The sequence below is a fragment of the Corvus brachyrhynchos genome, unplaced genomic scaffold (genome assembly GCF_000691975.1).
Source record: "Corvus brachyrhynchos isolate BGI_N302 unplaced genomic scaffold, ASM69197v1 scaffold365, whole genome shotgun sequence".
Taxonomy (NCBI): domain Eukaryota; kingdom Metazoa; phylum Chordata; class Aves; order Passeriformes; family Corvidae; genus Corvus; species Corvus brachyrhynchos.
The window spans coordinates 2166963-2184998 of NW_008239544.1; the positions used below are offsets into that span (position 1 = coordinate 2166963).

Sequence of the window (18036 nt, forward strand, 5' to 3'; positions counted from 1 at the left end):
TGGAGGTGCTCAGCTCTTCCGGCACCTGCGCACGGTTCACCAGCTGTTGGGCGTGTGTGTCCGCTCCCCTTCTCTTCCACCCGCAGCCCCTTGTGGCGATAACGTCCCGAGGTTTTCCACCTGCCACAGAACATGCTTGTTAGTACCCAACTTGCTGGAAACTGACTAAATTTAACTAATTAAACTTTCACAATTTTACGAGTTCTACTTTTTCCTGTGTTGTGAGTTTTGGTGAGTGTTCTTTATGCAGCTTTTCTGCCACCTCGTGCCTCTGTAAACTTTGACCGTGCCTCTCTGTTTCCTTATGAAACCCCAGTCCCAGCCTCTCTGGGCCTGCTGTAACTCCCCTAAACCCACCCTGTGATGCAGTGACTGCACCTCCATGCAGCTTCAAGACACAAGTGCACCAGCAGTTTACATCACAGCAAAACAACTGTCTCTGTCTTGTCCTGGCAATGCACAGCATTTTGTTGCTTCTCCAACTACCCCAGCACAGGGCCCGTGTTTCCAGGTACAGTCACTCACACCTTGGGATCTGTCCTGCAGTGCAACTATCAGGTTCCAGTTCGGCACTTTGGAGACCACATTCAGACAATTTTCTTTAGATACATTACCTTATATTTAGCCGTACAGAACCAGATAGACCTCTTTTGTGTCTTTTTGCTGGAGGCCACTTCAGGCACCTATGATGGGACCTTTTTACTGACAATAATGTACTGCTGCCAGTCTGTCTTGCCATCCTGACAGACTCCTTAGCACAGCATCTATCACCTTCCAGCAGAGAAGGTGATTAATCACTCCTGTGCTTATTGGTGGTGGTTGGAGTGAAGGCAGGTGTCCAGGATCTCACCCATGCACAAGCGTCAACATTTCTGAGGGCTGGTAAGGGCAGAGCTGATTCAGGAAAGCGAGAAAAGTAAACAGCAGGACAATTTGGAAATACAGTGGGAAACACAGAAAACTCCACATTCAGAGCAAATGCTTTTATTCAAGAGTTTGACCAAACACTGCCTGTAAAAGCTCTTTACTTCTACAGCAAAAAAATTGCAAAGAAATACTTTCATTGCATTTAGGAAAACAGATATTTTTAGGGAAACAGTTACACTATAAGGTCTCAGACAGAATACCTGAATATGTGCCCTGAGAGGTGCAAATTTGTCTCTAAGATGCAGAAATACATTTTCTCCATCTGTAAGACTGGTGGCAACAGTAAGACTGTTTCACCCTTCTGTCTTTGCAGGAGCAACAGCAGTAACTCTATAGAGTTATATGGTGAAAAGCCTATAAACTCACCTCAGCACTGTGGGAAAACACTCTCCTCAACACTTCACCTGATTCCACAAAGGACTGGAGATCTGAAAATGCATCTTAAAATTTACTTAGGTTGAGGTAAGAGAGAAGGAAAACAAAAGAACCATTGTTTCAATGTCCAGTTCAGATAGAGGGGACAGAAGTTGTGTCCTAAGTTAGAAAATGGGGAATCCATAGAGAGCTTAGGACAAGGACTCTGGAGATAGTGCAGATGCTCAGTGGTGAGGCTGTTGCACACAGCTTTTCATCTGTATGTGTTGCATCACTTATGCTGATGTGCCAGAAACCAGGCCTCTTTGCTGGATGGGTTTAAAAGTTTTAGCAATCCTTTGTGAACTTTTAGGATCATGCACAGTGCCATTTTGCTTAGTAGAGCTTTTAACTGACATGAAAGGGACATGAAGAGCTAAGTCAAATAATCATGAGTCACAAGAAGGGATGAAATAAGTGTTTCTTATGCAGAGTGTTTCTCCTGGTCATCCAGCAAACTGAGCTAAAACTTTCTTTAGATTTGTGTGTAATTTACTTGTTCAAAGTCAGAGCTAAGAAGTATTGCTCTGTTGGAGTTGGGCTCAGTGTTTTGCTGGAGCGTTTGCTGCTAAAAAATGAGGTACAAACTTCAAGATATTGTAGAAGTGAGTCAATCTTATTCCATTTCTGTTGCTGTAATGGGAAATCTTAAAAACATGCTTGGTGTCACTTCACTCCTGCTCAAAGTACCGTAGCTGAACTTGGTCAGCATCATCTTCTGGGTTCTTATTCTCACCGCAGCAAATACCAGTCAGCAGAACAGAGCAATAGGAAGGCTATAACAGTATATAACAGTATCAATCTTCACCTGTTTTGGCTTCTCTTCCTAATTATTTTTTATTATTATTATTTTGGCTTCTTTGTTTCTGGCTACTTCTGATATCATTGCTGCACTAAGGGAGAAAAGGGCCTGGTTTGGCTTGCCATGGACCAAGTGCTCTGACCTGGTTCAGTGCCCTCCCTGGGAACTTGGAGGGTAAAGTGGTAGGAGCAAGTCATGAACTGCCTCATATTCTCCAGCTTGAGGCAACTGGGAGCTGTAGCACAATCACTGCTGAACACCACAACCAGATTTATTGACCGTCCCACATAAATAAATAATCACAGGGACAATGAGTGCAGCATGATGACGATAGAGCAGTACTGTAGAAAAGAACTGGAGGTTATTGTGAATGACAAACTGAACTCAAGTCCACTATGTCATCCTGTTGCGAAAAAACTAACATTTCTAGGGTATATGAACAGGAGTGTCACATGTTGGATGCGTGAAGAAATTCTTCTGCCCCTGCTTCACCACTGGCTTGGCCTCAGTCTTGCACACTGTTTCCAGAGGCAAGTGGATCGGCTGGAGGGGATTCAGAAGAAAGCAAAAGAAATCTCTAGAAATACAGCCTATGAGAAAAAGGTTGATCACAGAAATCTCATTTGAAATAACAAGTGTCTCTTAACAACTTGGAACCTTGTTAATAGAGAGATGTCTAAACAACTTGCAAACTTGTAAAAAACCGCTGTCAAAAGCAGGGAAATATTTTGTTCACTTTATCTGTTGTTGGCATGGTCAGGAAAAAGAAAGGTTAGCTTGAAGCAAAAGGGATGTACTTCAGGCGCCCTCAATGTTTCTCACACACACTCCAACTCCACTATTTTATAAGGAGATGAGCAGTTGTTACAGGAGTGGATTAGTCAGGCAGATGGTAGGTTTTCATCAATGGGGCTCTAATTCAGTCATGAGAAGGCTGGCCTGTCTGTGTTCTTGTGACAAGGAAGTGCTGGTGCTGCCCATGCCACCCGCTGCAAGCTCACAGTGTCATCTCACCCCACAAAGCCACTGTGCCCCTTTCCACCCCACCCCCATTGGCTGGTCACTGTCCCAGTGGCTCCAAGGCCATTGGAGGACAGCTGCCATGACATATCATGCAACCGCTCAAGTCTCTGAAGTCATAAGTCAAACACAGGATATGCACTTACCTGGATAATATTTACCTGGATGTAAACAGACACAAGTCTGGACAAGATGTCTTTCACTGTACTCAGGAACCAGTAACATTCACAGTTTGTGGAACATTCCTCTCAGCATCTGTAACAGGAGTTGCAAGTCTTTAATTGTGGCTGTTGGGCCTGTAGCTCACTGGTGCTTCCAACTCCCCACAAACCTGGAGGCACTCTGTGTCTCTCAACATGCTTGCAATGGACTCAGTGCCCAGGCTGAGCAAGCAAAGGCTCCTGTACCTGATGGACTCTGTCCCCTCCCAGCACCACAGTGGTCAGTGGCTGCGGAGTGCAGTCTGTCATGCCCAGCACAGCTGCTATCAGGTTGCTGCAGTGCATTTTTGGGTGCTGGTGGTGTGGGAGGCACACAAGAAGCCATAATCATGAAAGCTCTTGTTTTTTATATTCCCTGGTTTTCTTGATGGAGGGAAATGGCAAATAGTAGGAGACAGTGCTCGTTAAGGTGTGTTAATGCAGCTGTTTTCAATCTGCCCAGGGCTTGCAGAGCAGAGTTCTACCAGGAGCCTGGGCAGTGTCCCTGTCCCTGCTGTAATGCCCTCCATTTGCACACTGTGGAGCCACCTTGTTCCCCTTCCAAAAGAAATGCAGACACCAGACAGCCCCTAGATGCCAGTGCTCGGCTTTCCAAAGCGCAGTTCACACAGGCGGCAAGAGCATCCTGCAAGCCACTTGCAATACACAGGATGCTTTTCCAGAATAGGCATCTCTAGCTAGACTGTGCAATTTCAGTGTATTTCAGATTTTTTTCTGAGATCAAATCAAAATTGATCCTGAATACAGGCAGATAGATAAACTGTAGCTACTGTAAACTTTTTAATTACCTCGTTATTGGCTTTGAGCCACTCTTTGTGGATTGTGCCATCTTTCTGGCTCTTAAACACAATGTTTGCACAGCTTTGGAGAACATAGCTGGGCTTTTTTGGAACTGATTTTTGTGCTCTGATTATGCAAAGAGGTAACAGGTGCTATGCTCCATTTCAGCAATTAAGATGGCTGGAGGCACAAGCATCACCATCACTTGATCAGAGACTCATGCTGATATGTGCAGGTTTGGCACAGCAGCCCTGCCTACACCGTCAGACAGCTTTAACTCTGAAAATATGCATTTTCAGAGTGCCTGTGTGACCTGACCTGTCGGGGACAAGGTTTGTGCCTTGTCAGAAAACCTACTGCAGTGTTATAATGATGCTGTCAGAATCAATAAACAAACACAACATTGATGAGAGATATGGAGGCTTTATTGCTGTTTGCTTATCTGAGACCTTAATAATAAATTGATTAAAAAAAAAAGGGGGTAAGGAAAAAATCATATCATTGGTTACTAAAAACTGATTCAAGTAGGAATGCAGGGACCAAACAGAGATTAGGATACACACAAACCCTGAACTGGTTGGCGCTGTACCAGTGTCTGAAAGGAGCAGACATAAATTGCTGGAAATAAAAGCAAAATATAAGGAGGTAACTAGTGAAGTGATTTGTTACCGACCCTGGTGGATTTTTGTGCAGAGTACTAGTTGGGTGTCTGTCCCTGCAGTAGTGCACCCTGAATTTGCAAAACTATCCTTGTGTATGACCTACCTGCAGCCTGACAGAGACAGGTTTGTCAGTGTAGTGATGCTTGAGCCTGTGCTCCCCTCAGGCAGCTGTTTGTCAGTCCTGCTTTGTGACTGCAGCTCAGTCTGGAAGCCAAACTGCTTGCTCTTACTGGCTTCGCCTCTGCTCACAGGAGTGGGACTCTGGGAGACCTGGTACCAGAGAAGGGTGGTACCATAAAACACTAGTTTCTCCTTCCACTGGGAAGAGATAAAAATCAATTGCTCAAGCTACACAAGAAAGAGGGAGCTGAAGAGGTATGTGGGGTTGACCTGCTGAGACAGAGGAGCAATCTACAGAGGGCGGAGGCAAGTCAGTGGAGTGAGGTGCTAGTGGGGAGCATAGGGCCTGATGGTCCAGAGAGACAGCAGCCTTGCTGGCAGAAATGCATCCTGCAGGGTGTGGCTGCCTCTTCCACCGCACCATAGAAGGATGGCTTGGCCATATTTCTAGAATACAAAGTGCTGAATTGTGAGTTCATGCTTTGGTCCTAGGAGGCCCTGTGCACAATGAGGAGTGGGAGGATAGGGGCTGCATACCCCACGGGAGAGCATCTGGAGGACTGGAGTCATGCAGTGAGAGGAGAAGGGCATTGTAATAACAGGAGAAACTCACTGATGCCGTTGTACACTGCTGTCTTCACCCTGCTTCTCATCAGGTTCCCAGCCTTATGTAACTAAGCCTTCCTAAGTCTTCAGAGCCACATTTTCCCCCCTCTTGGCAGCAGGCTTCCACTGTGCCCTGCGCTGAACCCCACTGCTGTGTGCAGTGTGACGGGTAGAGCTCCAGTTGCGTCAGTTTGGGGGTTGTTGCTAGGCAGAACATGCAGCATCGTCCTTGAGGCCTCCAAATGCCATGTTTAACCCTGCCAGGGCTGCAGCATGGCAAGAGATGGGGCCAGCTGGGGGAAGTGAGAAAAAAACCTGTAGGTGCTTGGAGAGGGCCTGCATAAACTTCCGAAGGTTACTCATGTCAGGTTTCAGTCAAAAGAAGAGAGAAACTCTGGAGCCGTCAGCAGAAAGCAGTCCAAACAACTTCAATACAAGATGTTTCTCTGTGAAAGGGTTTTGAAAGGTGCTATTCCTTGTCCATAGGCTTGAGGGTGGTTGCAACGAGAAGTCTGCCCTCCAGTCTGGGGCTGAGGATCCTGGCTAGACCTTCTGGCTGCACTCCACACCTTCCAACCTCCCTCCAGCCCTGAATCCTCGGCCCCCATTGTGGCCTCAGGAGTGCCCACTGCAGTACTGGGATCAACAGCAGGTCATGACTCCCCAGCAGTGTCACCCCACCCACAGCACTGAGGGAAGGGGTCACTCTTTGCACCTGGGGAGGTACAGCCTTACTGCTGTTTGTGTAGTGAGCATGAGTTGAATGCAAGGTCCTTCCTCGTCCAACTGAGGTCCAGGTATAAACAGGTAAAAGTCACGGTGACCACTGGCCTCTGCAGTGAAGGCATCAGCAGTCTGTTTGCGCAAAGATTGGCAAGTCCCTCTTGTCTCTGAGGAACTCTTCCGTCTCTGGCCCTTTGCTGCTATGGCAATAAAGGAAGACTTGGAGCAGCCCTTGGAAGGCAGGAAGAATGCATATGCCTCTCATTTATCCTAGCCATGCAGGCATTATGAGGCAGGAAGGCATAGGTTCACATCACTTAGCAAAAAAGGGCCTTCTGGGAATGGTATTATCTATGGTTTGCAGAACCATCAGAGAGGGAAGAATTGCACAGTTTCTGCTGGCTGCCAGAATTATGAGTTCACTTGGGTCTTGCAGCAACCCAAAAAAATAAAGAAAAGGGAAAGGCAAAAAAACTCTCCAAACCAATGACAACTTGAGCTTCCTTTAATCCTTCAGGTCCTGGTGCCTCCAAAACACTGGCTAGGGAAGTGCTTTCCTCCCTTTAGCTTTTGGAGCAAGATGCCTCCCAGTTGTAATGAAGCCACAAACTGCTGTTTGTCAGCTGGTGCACTGGGATCCCAGAATCTCTGAGATCAGGAGAGACCGATGGCTTCCTCAGGCTTTACAGTCCATCAGTCCACTCTCAGTGAATTGCAAGGTGCTAGTGCTGGAATACCTGGACTCTGCAGATTTGCCCCCAGCAGTGTTTGCAGACTGAGGAAAGTGGTGGCAAAGAATGGCAGCCCAGGCACTCCAGGAAGCCAAGCTGTGTCCTTAGGCTGCTCCCAGAAAGAGTTAATGCACAGCCATGTTCCAAGTGTTTGAAGTGACTACAGTTGCAAAGGGGAGGAGAGGTCATTTTTGGGTGGGGAGAGCAACCCTCTCTACGAGCCAATGGCTAAATGATTCAGTCTCAACGCCCAGTTTTGGGGATTATTTCATGGGGAAGAATTCACAGGACTTTCCTCTCAAGGGGATTTGTCCCGAATGAAAACTAGGGACTGGACCCCCAGGCTTGTTTGTGTCTCCCTGTCTGTGCTGTAGAAGGTAAAGTGCTGTGCTCTGGTGCCTTGCTTCTTTCAGGGGGGTAGTAGGGAGTTCTTCCCTGGCTGCCTGCATTGAAGGTATGTATTGTGCCTGTGTCTGCAGCTCCAGGTTTCAGGAGAACCATGTTGCAGGGTGGTGTAAGGGCTCTGCTAGAATAGACTGTGTATTTGGGACACAGCCTGGCTGTTGAATTGAGATACATGGCTCATTTCTAGGCTCAGTTTTTTGTGCAACCCTGCTGTATATTTCTTCAACTGACTTTCTTCTGGTAGAAAGGAAACCCAGAAGGCTTCAGCAGAAAAGCTGAAGTCTTGCTTTGTGACCCTGTTGGATCAGCCTGAGTTGCTATAAATGGCCTAATAAGGCACAGCTGGTAGAGTAACTGCAGCAGTATGGGGCATCTCTAGGTGCATACTTCACTGAAACAGTGAGAAATTTGTTCAGATAGCAAATCCTGCCTGAACTAGGCGACACTACAGCCCTTCTGGCTCAGTCTGTGTGGCAAGGAAGGGGAAGCTGTGCTGTATCTGCGAGTCTGGGGCTACGTAACTACCATCAGGAAAGGGCCACTGTTCACTGAATTGCTTTTCAGTGGAGCAGAGAAATAGGATAGAATAGAAGGCATAAGCAGTTTGTGGCAGGATTACAAGGTAGCATGCCAGTATCAGCAAGGACGGACTCTATGTCTCAGGAGGTCTGCCTGCTCTGTGCCCTATCTCTAACCTGCAGGTGGAAAGCCCTGAGTCATCAGCAGTTTGTAAGTTAGACTCTTCCTGCCTGGTTTAGCTGATGTTCTGGGTATAACATGCTGGGATGTGTAAGTCACTTTTGTGTCCATTTTTGGGTCTTGAAGGCAGCTGTTCCTCTGCTATGCCTTGCTTGTTACTCAGCTTCAGGTGGGACTACAGGCGCTTTGCTTGGGGCAGGTGCTGCCTCTTGGATTTCCCTCTTGGCTGTACCAGCCTTGTTCCATTTCCTAAGTACTGCCTTTTGCTCTAGGCTTTCTGGGCTGGGCTGTTCTCTGCTGACAGAAGTAAGTGTCTAACCTCTATCCTGCTGCTGCCCAGTGCATCCTGATAACACTGAAGAAGAGCTACCTTTTTGGCATCTGGTATTTGATTTATAGTGCTGCATTTCTGTCTGTAGACTAGAGGAATATTCTAGATATGGACACACATAGTGGGCCGGCCCTTGTGTTTTCAGGTTGAGGTGTGCAAGTTGTTAGCTGTGGGGGTAAAGTCCTTCTGTCAGTGGAATACTGAATCTGCAGTCAAGCAGTGACTACAACATGCTGCTAATTCTTGGCTGCTGGCTTTAGCGGGGCTTTCTCCTTCTCACTGCAGCAGGTCCGTGCTAGGCAATGGTGGAGCTAACACAGATAATTGCTTTTATCTTTCCCACTGTATTGCTCTCTTACTTATGCTTGGGGTTTCACTACATCCTGGCACCAAATACAGCCCTACTTGCTGCTACTGCTTTGTCCATAGGGAGTAGATAGGGTCTACAGCTTTCAGAAGTTTTACTTATGGGCTGCATCCCCAAGTGGACAGATTCCTTGTTTCACATGTGTTAACTAAGCCCAGGAAATTCACTTTGCACTGACAGCTCTCAGGATGGACTCGTACCTGATCCAAGTGAATGGCCATGGAGATCATGCCCCTATGCTGGATGTTCATCTCAAGAGCACTGGGAACACCATATCACCAGGGAAGGCAAAGGGTCGGAAGCCAAGATGGGCTGTCAGGGCTTCCGAAATGTCAAAGAAGACTTTCAATCCTATCCGAGCCATCGTAGACAGCATGAAGGTGGAACCCAACCCAAAGAAAGCCATGATCTCCTTGTCCTTAGGTGAGCATAGTCCTGTGGCTGAAGCCACCAGGTATTCGGGTCAAACTGTGTGGCTGGCAGATTGCAGGGCTCTGAAGCACAAAGTTTGTGCGAACACCAAGGGGTAGGTCAGACAACCACACAGCTCTGTGCCTGTCACAGATCAGTGAGAGCTTTACTATTTTTTCAATCTTTGAAAAGGAGATCCGACGGCCTTTGGAAACCTTCCCACAAATGATGAGGTCACACGGGCTGTGAAGGAGGTTTTGGACTCAGGACAGTACAATGGTTATGCACCATCTGTTGGTAAGTTGACAAAGCTCATCCTATGAGAGTTGGATGAAGGCATGTGCCAGCTCCTACCCCACAGCGGGTATACGGAGCCAACAGACATCTTTCCATTAGTATCCTACAGCTGTCCTCACCAATAGTCACATGAATACACAAGTATGTGTATCCCCCAGATACACCTGTGTGCTCTTTCCTGCATGGGCTGTGTGAGACCCAGAGCTCCTGCAGAAACTGTTTGCTGCCCCAGCCATTGGTGCAGACAGGGTATCAAGAACCCAGAAGGGCTTGGGACTGTGTGTCCCTGCTGTGGGTTATAGCCAAGCTCCTTTCAGATCTGCCTTAGCCAGGACTCCCCTTGGACTCCCTGACTTCACTGACACCATGAGCCTTGTTTGCAGTTAGTGCCAAAAGCGTGCACAGAGCATAGATCACACCTGCATCATGGGACCCTCCATGTGGTGACAGGGAGGGCTGCCCCAGTGCCATCACTAAACAGTGAAAGCCATGTCATCACACTTGGCTTCCTTCTGGCTCAGAAAACTCCCGGGCTACCTTCCATTCTGCTCCTGTCAGTTCTGTCCCTAGGACATGCTGGGGCCAGAGCTTGCCTCCCTGCCCAAAGTTTGTCCCTGCTCTTGGCTATCCTGGCCCAACCTTGGGGCTGCATGGTGCTTGGCCTGAGGCAGGAAAGTCTCTGCCACCCTGGGACACCACCAAATGGGCTTTCCCTGGCTGGGCAGCAGCTGTGAGCCTTGTACTGGTAAGAAGAAAGAAACAGTACTGTTAAGAAGAAGGAAAGAATCTGTAAAAACCTCCCTTCCATGTTTGATTCCTCTTTCCTCAGGCTACCAATCCTGCCGGGAAGCTGTGGCTGCATACTACAACTGCCCAGAGGCACCACTGAAGGCCCAGGTACTGGTGCACAACCAAGGTGCTCCCACTGCAGTGCAGACAGGGTGCTGCTGCCTGCAGACCATGGGGCATGGGGGCCCTACCCCAGCTCTCCCTCCCTGCCCAGTTACAGAACTAAAGGCTATCCAAATCACCTTGTCCCAAGGTGGCCTCCTACTGCTCTCATCCCTTCCCTGAGCCCTTCACCTCCACCCTCCCCAGGAGGAGGTTGCACTTTCCACCAGCTAAAGTCTTTCTGCTTTCAGCCAGGCTCAGGCACTGTCTTTTTGGCTGAGAAGCTCTACCTGGCAGAGCTGAGCCTGGATGTTATGTCACTGCTGTGTGTCTGGAGTACTTCAGAGTGGCTGTGCTTCCCACTGACCGGTCTGTGCTCTTTGCAGGATGTCATCTTAACAAGTGGCTGCAGCCAGGCCATAGAGCTTGCCTTGGCAGTGCTGGCCAACCCAGGCCAGAACATCCTGGTGCCACGGCCTGGCTTCTCCCTCTACAAGACTCTGGCATTGTCTATGGGGATAGAGGTCAAACTCTATAACCTCTTGGTAAGTGGTGGCAGGCCTGGAAGGGGCAGCCCGGACATTTCTCCTCTCAGAATTATGCTGGCCCTGCCTGGGAAGTGGGTGAAGGGGACATGAGTAATGCTGGGTGCCCTGGCACACCTGACCTTGTGTGGCAAGTCCAGTTCCTCAGCTCTTACTTCCCCTTCTCTTCACTTCACTAGCCAGAGAAGGCCTGGGAAATTGATTTGGAACACTTGGAGTCTTTGGTGGATGAGAAGACAGCTTGCCTCATTGTGAACAATCCATCGAACCCCTGTGGCTCTGTGTTCAGCAAGAGCCACCTCCAGGAGATCCTGGCAGGTGAGCCTGCCTGTGTGTTTCTGGGGCCTGGGGCATGGTTGCAGTCTAGTGTCTGTCCCCATTGCTCATGTTTCAATCACTGCAGCACCATGGCCCAGGGCTTTGCTTCTGACTGACTCCACCTCAGGAATGAGGGCTTGCTCAGTGTGAAGGTGTTGCCTTATCTGGGCAAGAACATGCGGAGCATGTGTCTTCCTCAAAAGCTCCGTGTGACTTAGACTGCTCATTTGTCCCCTCTGGCTCTGCAGGGGGAGTGTTCACAGGAGCCCTGTGCTTCCTGAGCCCTGTCCTGACAGGGAGGGCTGTGCTGCCAGTTCCCACCAATTGGAGCAGAACTAGGCTGAGTCAGGGCAGAGATCCCCAGTGGTCAGGCTCTCCAAATGAACAGTCTGTAGGTAGGAAGACAGGGACCCTGTGCCCTGAGACAGAGAGTCCTTCAGAGCCCTGCCAGGCCCTGCAGCAAAGGGCAAATCTGTTCCCATGGAGGATGGAGGGTGGCCAGGCTGAATGCTCTCTCTCCCACAGTGGCATCAAGACAGTGTGTGCCTATCCTGGCTGATGAGATCTACGGAGACATGGTGAGTGTCAGTTGCAGTCCTTTGCACTCCCAATGCTACCTGTCCTTTTTGATGCACGTAATCCTTGGCCATGGCAGCCAGGTCTCTAGAGCTGAGGGACAGCTCCACTCCCCTGTGCCTGGGTCCATGCCTGGAGCTCCTACTCCTTTGGTGCCCAGTTCTAGGGGAACCTGTCTTGTCCAGCTCCCTTCCTCTTCCCAAACGGCTTGCTTTTATGTGAGTGCACTTACCATGTTCATACTTTGAAGATGTGAGTTTTCACCATTGATTTCCCATCACTTCCCTGCATCCCTTCTTTTTAAGCCTCATGCACATGCCCACAGTTCTCACAGTGAGGCAGAGACAGCCCTAACACAGTCTCCTGTCATAGGTGTTTGCTGACTGCAAGTATGAACCCATTGCAACTCTCAGCACAAATGTGCCAATCTTGTCCTGTGGTGGCTTGGCAAAGCGATGGCTAGTCCCTGGCTGGCGGATGGGCTGGATCCTAATTCATGACAGGAGAGACATCTTTGGTAATGAGGTGAGAACCGCTGAGTGTTGCTGTCATGGCAACAAACATGCAAAGTCTTCAGTATGTGGATCACCAGGTCTTTAACTGATACAGGCAGGTACTGCTCTTTTGTTCTCATGTGGGTGTCACCCAATTGTGCTTATGTGCTTTTCTGCGCCTCTAGGCTCTTCATGTCCCTTCCTTACTCCATCTGCTCCCAGACATGGCCTTCTACCCACATCTACACTGTAACTCCGTGTCTCTGCTGCTCATTAATATATGCCTCGTCCTTTTTTCTGCGCTTCTAACTTCTCAAATAGCTCCAGTGTGCACTGAAAGTATAGCATGGCTTATCCGGCATGTGGAGTCCATGTGTGGTGTCTATGTGCTCTTACATGGTTTCTCTTAAAAGTAGAACAAAGCACCTTGCAGTGCTGCCAGTACTTTATCTGGCTATTTTTCAGCTGTGTTACAAGGACAACCATCTACTGCAGTGACCTTTCCACCTAGAAGGCTCTCTGCAGAGGAGGAGGGAGAAGAGAGGACCAAATGAGTGAGCAGAAAAGCTAATGTTGATTGTCCTTACCTGGCTTTGAAAGTGTGGATTGTGGGCACAAACCTAAGGGAAATGCAAAGTTGTATTTGGAACAGCTCTGGCTTTATTTGTGTTATCTATATTCCACCCTGGTTTGAGTCAGATTGGGAAGCTCCAAAGTCATCTCTGTTGGCATTTCAATCTGCAACAGAGGAACAGAGAACTACACTGTAAATGGTCTTCTAAGCCTGGCACATAGTCAAACAAATGTTCTTTAGTCCTCTGTATGCTCACTGAAGAGAGGGGTGTGAACAGCTGTAGAAATACAGGAAGTGGGCCTTGGAGCTGTTCCTTTCCTTTAGGGAAACACTATCTAAGCTGCAAATATGATGTTTTCTCAGATCAGGGATGGCCTTTTAAGACTGAGTCAAAGGATCCTAGGACCGTGTACAATTGTCCAAGGAGCACTGGAGCGTATCTTGCACCGAACACCACCTGAGTTCTACCACAACACCCTAAGCATCCTCAAGGTAAACAGGCTGTAACAGACCAAGAAGGTCTGTTGGAGGGAGTCCTTTCTCTCTAGTTCGTCATCATTCCCCTCCTCCCCCCCACTTGGAGGTGCAGTTTTGGCTGTGATTAGGATGGCCCAACAAATCAAATTCCAGCAGGAGACATTGTAACGGGCAGAAATACTGGCTGTGATAAGTTTCAGGCAGCCTAGCTTTGCAGCTGGAGCTGCTGACCCAGGGGATGGAGTTTGGCATTGACTTGCTGAGTTCAGCTCAGTAACACCTGCTGTACGCAAGGCCATGATCTCCCATGCTGTTTGCATTTGTTGTCCCTTTATTTGCAGTAGGCAAACCTGTTCATAGTCCCAGTCCAGAGTTTGGCTTCCATTTGTTGAGCTGCTTCCTGGAATTTCTCTTGTTTTGAAATTTCTCCTTGTTGCTTTTCAGTCCAATGCTGACCTTTGTTATGCTGCGTTATCAGCTATCCCTGGCCTTCAGCCTGTCAGGCCTGCCGGAGCCATGTACCTCATGGTAAGTGAGGATCACCAACACTCACACTAGGTCTGGTTGCCAGAGCTGGTCGGTGTTTCAGATTGGTACTTGTCACCAGGTCTCTGTTACTGTGCATTTTCATATTGTCCTGTGTGGTAAATGCATCCCTTGGTCACTTTAGAAGGCCAGGACATGTTCACTGCTCACAGACCAGAGGCTGGTACACTTCACCCACTTGCTCCTGCACAGAACTCCATGTACTTTGCAAGACAAGGCTGTTTTACCCGGATATGAAGCCAGCTGGCAACAGGAAGCCCCTATACAACGAGGCAGATTATCATACCTCCCGTAGAAGATGCAGCCTTCTTCATACCAGCATGCCTATCTTCTGCCTGTGGTGTCGCCTCTTCTCCTGCCTTTTCCCGTGCCTGTTTGCTTTAAAGTTTATAATGTGCTGAAATTTCCTTTTTCATCTCATCAAGCTCAATTGAGACATTTATGACACTTTAACACATTTTAAATTTTTCTGGTTTTCCTTTTTTATTGTTCTGTTTTATTGTTTTATTGACCCTAATGTCTCCAGTTTTTCATTCACTCTTAAAATGTGGACTCCAGAACTGGAGAATACTGCAGTATCTGTCTCACTCATTTCTATAGATAAATCCTTATCGTTTGACCCTGTTTCCAGTTTTACCCAGAGCTATACAGGTCATTTTGCTTATGCTTTTTATGTAGAGGCACAGCTCTAAGATTCTTTCACACTTACTGTATTTCTGCAGTAGCTGACCATCTATTTCAAATTAAATCATGTGGTTATTTTTGTTTTCTACTAGCTCTTCAGAACTTCTGTATGCAAATTATCTCTCAAATTATCTGTTTAAGAATATTTTCATGAGATGTTTGAAATCATCTTTGGTTATAAAAGTCAGTCTGGATGGGGCCCTGAACAAGCTGATCTAGTGGGTGGCAGCCTGCCCATAGTGTAGGCATTGGAACTAAATGAGCTTTAAGGTCCCTTCCAATCCAAAACCATTCTAGGATTCTATAAACAAATGGCCAGAATAGCCCTGTATTCGAGAGATGGACAGCCGCCTTCTTTCCAAATATGGAAAAGAAATACTTACTGAAGATTTTAGCATTTTCATGTCATTTTACCAATTATATCATCCTACAAGGATTTATTTTGTTCATTATATTCTAGACCTTGCTATATTTCTTTTTATTTTAATCCAAAACATTAGTTCTTTTCTTGCATGACAGAATTATTAATGCATATTGAGTTCTCTACCAAGCTCTGTCTCAATGTCTTATTTATTTCTTTTCACTTCTGATTGGTTACTGTGTCTTTGCTATCAGGTGATTTTTTACTGAAGCTGCATTTATCTGAAATTCCAGCTTTAGGTAGTTAATGAAGGCTTTTTGAGAAGCCCAGTTTTCATTTATATGTTTCTGTCTTGCGTCCCAGGTAGCCCAAGTCATGAGCAAAAATTGAGGGCAGACAGCTGCACTTGACTGGGAAGTTGTTGGGCCATGTATGTAAACCAGGACACTGTAGATAGCTTTGGTGCCCTTAATTGCCGTGTTACATCCCTCTGCTGCAGGTTGAGATTGAGATGGAGCATTTCCCAGAGTTTGAAAATGATGTGGAGTTCACTGAGCGACTCATCTCGGAGCAGTCTGTGTTCTGCTTGCCAGCCACGGTGAGCCTAACACTGAGAGCCCCAAGGAGCTGCAAGTCCAAAGCATGGTGGGAGAAGCTGTGGGGGTTTGCATCCCTGAGCTCTGAGGACAGGCTGGGAGTTGTGTATGCAAGTGTCCTTGGTCTGTAACAGTGTGTAGGAGCTGGCTGTCAGCTCCAAGTGCTGTGTGTGGCAGTTTCTGGCTCACTAACAGCCCTCAGTCAGGCTGCCAGGATCTTCCCAGCTCCAGGCTTGCCCAGTATTTCTCAAGCTGGCAGAGCTGTATCCCTGAACTCCATATACCCCCACACCTCCTTGCTGAAGGTGCTCCCTCAGAGGACTGCTCCCACCTATGTTCCTTTCCTCAGTCTCTTTCCAGCCCCCCACCCCTGCAGACATAGGGAAAGCTGAGAACATCTGTGCCTTGCATTCACTTCCAACATTGGATATGGACAGGGCCTTAAATATTTTCCAGCCCTCTCCTTCTCTAACTCCTTTCAGCCCATTCCCTGCACAGTCTGGTCTGCACAGTTTGCACAAAAGTCCTCTGGCCTGTCACCCTCACAGCATCATGTCTACACAGATGGAGATGGGAGATTTGCTTGGAACAGGAAAAACAGTCTAAGGGAGCGAGAACCAAGCCCTCCTATTCTACACTGACCATATTCATGTGCTGATGCAGCTCATGGTGCCAATGCAGGGCTCTAAAACTGGCACTATCCCAGGTAATCTGCCAGCTTCATCTTTTCTCGTTTCAGTGCTTTGAGTACCCAAACTTCTTCCGCGTAGTGATCACCATGCCTGAGGAGATGATCTTGGAGGCCTGCAGTCGCATTCAGGAGTTCTGTGAGATGCACTACCAGGGTGCTGAGGGGGCCCAGGATCTGGAGTGTGACAAGTAGCTACAGCTGGCCCCCTGCCTCTGTCAGGCTAGACCTCGTATGAGGCAGCAGCCAGGCCTGCTCCACTTTTTGTGCTCCACAGACTCCTTAGCATTATGGGAAGAAGAAGCCACTTCTCTCTCCTCCACTACAGCTTCCACATCCTCTTGCTTCCAGTCTCCCATGTCTCCGTAGACTCAGCATCTGTGCCCTGTCTTGGTCTGTGCTGCCTGTGAACCAGCTGCAGGCAGGGACAGAAGGCTGTCCCTGGGCCAGACCCTGTGGCAAAGGCTCTGTTGGCCTGTGGCTCCTGTGCTGGCCACACTTCCCCTTGGGGTCAGGAGAAGGCTGCTGTCTTGGAGGAAAAGAGAAAAGCACCCACCTCTCACTTCCCTGTGTTACCTTAGGAGGCCAGAGCTCTTTATACGGAGCCCTTTGTGTGATAAAGGGAGTAAGTTATTGTAACTTTTTTTATTAATAAAGATTCCGACATGGCAGTCCTGCACTGTCCTACTGTTGTGCTAGGTTGGGCTTGGTCACTGTGTGGGTCACCTTTGCTCACCCCATGGTGTTGCAGTGCCCCAGGCATGTCCCCACCTGCCGAGGGCCATCCTGTGTGCCAGCAGGGATATGGTGAGAGTGATTCAGACCCCCAAAGGAACCCACCAACCCTGAGAGCAGGATGGGCCCTGCAAGCTTGGCACAGACTGGAGCCTGCCCCTGCTGCCCTGATGATGCTGGCAGCTTGTTGTGGCAGCCTGTCCACTCCCCACAGAACAGTCCTGTCTGCACCTTCTCCTTGGCCCTCACAGCCTCCTGCACTGTGGACCCCAACAGAGCAGTGTGTGCTCTGCTTGCTGCTGCAGGGAGGTAACTGTCCCCAGGACTGGAGCCAGCCATGCCTAAGTACTCAAGGCTGGGGCAGCCACACATTTCCTGCTGTAGTGGTGAATCATGGGGTGGCACCCCATGGCTCATACTATATGTGGTGTTTGTGACATGCCAGCAGTACCAGGGTTACTGATTACTGAATACATCAGCTCCATAAAGTAATAAGGAATTAGTGGCCTGTTGTCTATTCATTCAGTGGAAATGGGAGGATGTAACGACTAGATGATAATGCCCATTGCAACACGTGTTCTGGTGAGCTGCTCGGGAGCCATTGCTGGAACTGACAGAGGGGCAATTTGTGGAGTGCCTCATTTTGCCACCTTCAGCTCTGTTCACCTGTCCTCCCACAGAATTGGGATTCACAGGTCAATCCTGCCTCCTCAATGGCAGGAAAAGTGAGCTAGCTCTAGATTACACACTGCCAGTCCTGCCAGGTTCTGTAGCTGTCTCATTGTCTCCCCTTACCTTGCCCAATACAAAATCTGGGTACCAGTACTCCATTAGAGGGGAGATGTCTAAATGGGAAAGATAGCAGTGTATGAAAAGGTTTTTGATATGTCAGCTGAGTGTCCATGCTGTGTCTTTTCCTTTCAAAGAAAGCAATCCCAGAACAAAAAGAGAGGAAGCTGGGGCTATGGGTGAATGGTACACAGCTTCAGAGATTTCATGCCATTAGACCTTCAAACAGGGCTGAATAACCTGAGC

General features: G+C 48.3%; 1 protein-coding gene and 1 long non-coding RNA gene across 2 annotated transcripts; one reads left to right on the forward strand and one right to left on the reverse strand.

Annotated features, from left to right (window-relative positions):
• Window positions 1-6: 6 nt before the first annotated feature.
• Window positions 7-5204, reverse strand: LOC108448449. Its single transcript, XR_001864330.1, has 3 exons — window positions 3495-5204; window positions 1294-3418; window positions 7-894 (listed from the first exon to the last, which is right to left on the reverse strand). It is a non-coding gene; the product is annotated as an uncharacterized LOC108448449 (long non-coding RNA).
• A 2068-nt stretch (window positions 5205-7272) lies between these two features.
• TAT (tyrosine aminotransferase) lies at window positions 7273-16943 on the forward strand. Its single transcript, XM_008639166.2, has 12 exons — window positions 7273-7383; window positions 8989-9231; window positions 9412-9516; window positions 10346-10413; window positions 10794-10952; window positions 11132-11270; window positions 11796-11848; window positions 12219-12371; window positions 13278-13406; window positions 13836-13919; window positions 15482-15580; window positions 16318-16943. The coding sequence occupies exons 2-12, from the start codon at window positions 8997-8999 to the stop codon at window positions 16459-16461; spliced, it is 1368 nt and encodes a 455-aa protein (XP_008637388.1). The 5' UTR covers window positions 7273-7383; window positions 8989-8996; the 3' UTR covers window positions 16462-16943.
• Window positions 16944-18036: the final 1093 nt, after the last annotated feature.

Bases quoted from the DNA above. Each gene is read 5' to 3' on its own strand.
- TAT (XM_008639166.2), top strand. From the start codon at position 8,997: ATGGACTCGTACCTGATCCAAGTGAATGGCCATGGAGATCATGCCCCT. The intron at 9,517-10,345 runs GTAAGTTGACAA...CTCTTTCCTCAG, and splicing joins TGGTTATGCACCATCTGTTG to GCTACCAATCCTGCCGGGAA. The intron at 10,953-11,131 runs GTAAGTGGTGGC...TCACTTCACTAG, and splicing joins TCAAACTCTATAACCTCTTG to CCAGAGAAGGCCTGGGAAAT.